Genomic DNA, 4,769 nt, shown 5'->3' with positions numbered 1-4,769 from the left:
TTTCTCAACTATTGCAGATCTCTTTCAACCTCAAGGGCTTTTTGAACCATGATACAATATTTTAATCTTCAAAGCTCAAATTAACAAGCCTAGGAACTCACAGTGTTTCCCTATTGCCTAGCAATTCTGTTCTCATGTAGTGTGTATGTATTGAATGTATAGCGTATGCTTCATAGTGCTTGGCACTTTGGGGAAGAGAAAAATCATATTACAACTCCAGCCCCAATATTTAGTTTGAGAACTAAATATGAAATAATTAATGTCAAGGTATATCAAATAAAATAGAATTATAGTGACTTACATAGTATGCAAACAGTAAGTGTTGCTAAAGGTCACAGAATCATAGAATTTTAGAGCTTGATAGAATGTTGGCCTGTAATCCAGTGGATCTCAAGACATTCTGAAGCATTGGAATTATCAAGGGAGCTTTGTAAGACTATACAGGCCAAGATTCCAACCTGGGCAGTATGACTCAATATATTGAGATGAGGCTGGGCATATGTACTTCTTAATGCTTCTCATTATTCTGATACATAGCATTAAGATTGAGTAGAAAGTATATGTTCCAGAGTGAAATGTAATAAGAAACAATGAGTTTATTTGTGTCTAAGTTGGAAATTAGAGTACAGCAGATTCAGAAAATATAATAAAAATTAGTTTTCTAAGCTTATTAATTGTCTGTGTATTTTCAGACTTCAATGCCTAGTAGCAAGTCATCCGGTGACCTTGTTGATCTGTTTGATGGCCCCAGCCAATCAACAGGTAAGCTTCCACATTGGCTTTCTATTTTTTAGAAACCTTGATTTAAGAGAAGTTTTTTAAAATGTCAAATAAAAGGTGGAATGAAAAATAAATTTTTTTGTTGTGGATTTATTTTTAATATGAAATTAGTGAGCCTTGAGCATTATTTGGGGGAATTGTCTAGTTGCCTGAAATAAGGAAGAAGGGTGCTTAAATATTTTATTGATGATTTAGTATTTCCTTAATGTCTTTACCACTGACTATTTGGGGCCCTTTGCTTCTTCATAAGCAAAATGTACTGCTCTGCTTGTGTTACTATCTTGTGCTGAATCTTCTGGCTCTCAGTATCAGCCATGCCTAGAGTTCATTCGTTTATTCAACAAGTATTTGTTGAACCAGACACAGGTCTGCGTGCTGGAGGAATATGATGCTTAGTAAAACAGAGTTCTTGCCTTCTTGGGAAGGTCAAGTGGTGGAAATGCAGTAATTGTTAATCAAGAGTCACAAGTAGTTACTTAGTTACAAACATGCTTAAAGAAAATTGAGATTTTATATTGCATTCAGTGATTATAGAGTTCTAATAAACTTAAACTCCTGTGCAACAGGTCAAACAGTTTAAGAAATAAAATTTCTCTTTAAAAACAATTTCCCCCAACCTGTTTAAATTCCATTTCACATTAAATTGTAGATGGCAAGATTGGTATATAAGTAATGTGCAAAAATAAGTTTATTGTTCCTAGTTGTGTGTAATGATTTTCTAAAACTGGATTAAAGTTTACATTAGTGTCTAAGTGGAAGTCGGATGGAAGTCACTTCATTAATAGTGTAGTACATATAATTCATATGAAGTCTCCTGCGATTTTCTTCTTCTCCTTGCCTACTACCATAAAAGTCCGGGAATGAACTCATAGTGTGTCTGGTTCCACCTAGTTTCTGAAATTCTTTAATTCCCATTCCTTTTTTCTGTAACTATAAAATGTTTCTAAAATTATCCTTTAAACTCTATTGAACTGTCATGTGTAAGGTTACAAACAACTGCATTAGTTTTCTTAACAGTTTATGTGCTTTTTGTATGTTTAAGATTTTAACTGTAGTATATTAACTGGCAGCTGGCATGAAGTCCTATAATAAAGACATAGTGTCATAGAATATCAACTATTTTGGACTTCATGGCATGAAATATTAAAGAGCCCCTTTCATGCATTTGTGGAAAGTTTTAATGGAGCAATCAGAGAAGAAATAACTAAGAAGGTCAGATGAGTGGATGTAACTTTTTCCCTCCGTGATTGCTTTGAACAGAGAGAATTATTAAATACCAACATGCTTGCTTTGCTTGACAAGAACACTTTGTGTGGTTTTTCTTCTCCAGTGCAAACAGTAGATTGATTAATTAAATGGAAATAGCAATTAATATTAATATAATAATTGACACAAATGAAATCTGGAAGGTTTAGCTTAATATTCTTTTAAATTCACACACACAATTGCATGTGGGAAGTCATCTCCTATTTGAAACAGTATGTTTAACCAGTTTGTGCAGACTTTCCCAATCAATATATAAATTTTGTTGCCCAAAATATCTATTTTAGTAATATATTTGAAATTGAATTCAGCAGTGAAAAAATTGGACATTAAATCTTTAGCACCTACATACACATGAGGAAGTCTAAGAATCTACCATGTTAGCATTGCTATTTGGTATGCCATTGGTGTCATTTACCAAATGTGCCTATGCTTATAATGTTACTGTCATGGACATAAAATGGACACAAACTATAAACCTAAGCAGATATGGCATCTGTACTGCTCACCAGATAAATCTCCTCTGAGAAAATGTTTAAATTTTCTCTTTTTATATGTTACATCCTTATTGTTAACAACTTCAAAAATATCCATGTGGTAAAATCACTGTAGGATATTTACCAGGTTTAAAAATATACATGTGAAACCCATTCATCAGGATTTACTTGAGCCCGGCCAGTGTTTCTCAGTGGTTAGGTGTCAACCTATGAACCAGGAAGTCATGGTTCCATTCCTGGTCAGGGCACATGCCTGGGTTTCAGGCTCAATCCCCAGTAGGCGGCATGCAGGAGGCATCCGATCAGTGATTTTTCTCTCATCATTAATGTTTCTATCTCCCTCTCCCTTCCTCTCTGAAATCAATAAAAATGTTTTTTTTAAAAATTTTTTTTAAAGATTTACTTGAGACTATTTTGATAAATGTCCCACTGTGGTGATTGATATTCTTTTAAAAGCTGTATTCAAATAATATTTTGGTGGCTTTTATATACAGGACATTTCTAAGTAAACATTTTTAAATGAATAATATTTTAAAGTTTTTAGAAAATAAGCCAATTAGAAATAGAACACCCAAAACCATTCCATTTCATTTTTTAAGTATATCTCACTTTAAAAGTTCATGTTGTCTTCTTTGTCCCTTTGTAGTTAAGGAATTTAGGTCATCGTTAACATACTATTAAATAAGTTATTTCTAGTACAATAAATGGTGTTGAAGACAAAATACACCATAGTTGATAGACATTACATGACTTGCATATGTTTTGATTTCTTTTTTTTTAAGTTAACTTTTTTTAAAGGTTAAAGTATATCAAATCAAAATGTTCATTACATTTACATTTGAACCTATTACCTGTATCTAATAATCTCTAAAGTTTATTGAGGATATTTACATAAATATGAACCGCATTGTTACATCCTTAATACATCAATTTATATATTAGAGTTTCCTGGAAGTTGTCTCTAGTTTAAGCCAGATTTACAAAAGTAAAAAATTTTAATATATTCTCTTTTCACTATAAAAGTAATGTTAGAAATTTCACTAGAAATTTGATGGAAAACAAGTGATTGACCATAGAGTTAATTTTAGTGAATACTCTTTTTTAAATACATTTTCTATATATTCAGTCAATATATCTTAACATATATTGTGTGGCAAATCTTTTGTCCATTTTTTTAATTGGGGTGTTTATTCTTAAGTGGTTTTTTAAAGAATTTCTTAAATTTGTTGTATTCACATTTTTTGTCATTTTAAAAAATTTTGTGTTAGAATTCTTTATGCAGAAGTTTGTTTTCCTAACGCAATCTACATTAAATATTTTTGTTGAAGGAAATTTCATTTGTAGTTCAGCTATATTTTTCCTGTTCTCACAGTATTGCTTTGGAAAATACATGTTCCCAGCTGGTGACTGTAAATAAACCTCCTTGCTACTCTGAAAAGGCAGATGGAAATGGTTCATTTATAATGACAGCTCTCATGTGGGAATCTTGAAGGATAGCTCTTGGTGTGAAATTTAGCAGTCTTCCACATGCAGCATTTTTTGATAGACTCTTTGATTTAAATTCCCTTAGATAGAAGTTATCTGGGGAAATGCTTAAGTATAGAAAATTTCTGTTGAATTTAAGGCATTGGTATGAATAACATCATGCATGTAGGTATGGATGGTCTCTTCTAGAAGAAGACTTTTCCTAAATAAAATAAAGAGATTTTTAAATTTTAAGGTAATTTTCAGAGTTGAAGATCAGATTGTGTAAAAACACAAGTAGAATCATAATTTCTGGCACTTCAGAAGATAAAAGATAAATTCTTTTCGAGGAAGGGTGGCTTCTGTCTGTAAAATAGTTAAGTGTGTATGTTTCCATTCTTTTTTTAAATTTTTTTATTTACTGATTTTAGAGAAAGGAGGGGAGGGAGAGAGGAAAAAACATCAATTTCTTGTTCCACATATGTATGCATTCATCGGTTGGTTTTTATATGTGCCTTGACCAGGGATTGAACACACAACCTTGGCATATTGGTACGATTCTGTAATCAGTTTAGCTACCCAGAATGTTTCCATTCGTCACTCCCAGTGTTCTTAAATTAGTCATGTTGAAAACAAATTCCTTTACAGTATGGATGGAGAAGAGTAATATTTGCTAGAGGTATGCTATAAACATAGTATAGTTTTAATTTAGGTGTTAGAAGGTAGAACAGTAGAATAACCAAGGTAGGTAATTATCTAAAATAT

The 4,769-nt window shown here is 32.0% G+C and overlaps 1 protein-coding gene across 4 annotated transcripts in view; it reads left to right on the top strand.

Moving 5' to 3' along the window:
- CLINT1 (clathrin interactor 1) overlaps window positions 1–4,769 on the top strand; it is a 55,187-nt gene that overhangs the window by 37,712 nt on the left and 12,706 nt on the right. For all 4 annotated transcript variants that reach the window (XM_015565646.1, XM_006766300.2, XM_006766301.2 and 1 more), the window contains one exon: window positions 693–762. In XM_015565646.1, the coding sequence (XP_015421132.1) occupies window positions 693–762 (70 nt within the window). The remainder of the gene's footprint in view (window positions 1–692; window positions 763–4,769) is intronic.

The sequence above is a fragment of the Myotis davidii genome, unplaced genomic scaffold (genome assembly GCF_000327345.1).
Source record: "Myotis davidii unplaced genomic scaffold, ASM32734v1 scaffold18, whole genome shotgun sequence".
Taxonomy (NCBI): domain Eukaryota; kingdom Metazoa; phylum Chordata; class Mammalia; order Chiroptera; family Vespertilionidae; genus Myotis; species Myotis davidii.
Note: the sequence above shows the minus strand (reverse complement) of the source record. Positions and strands in the feature narration are given on the sequence as shown.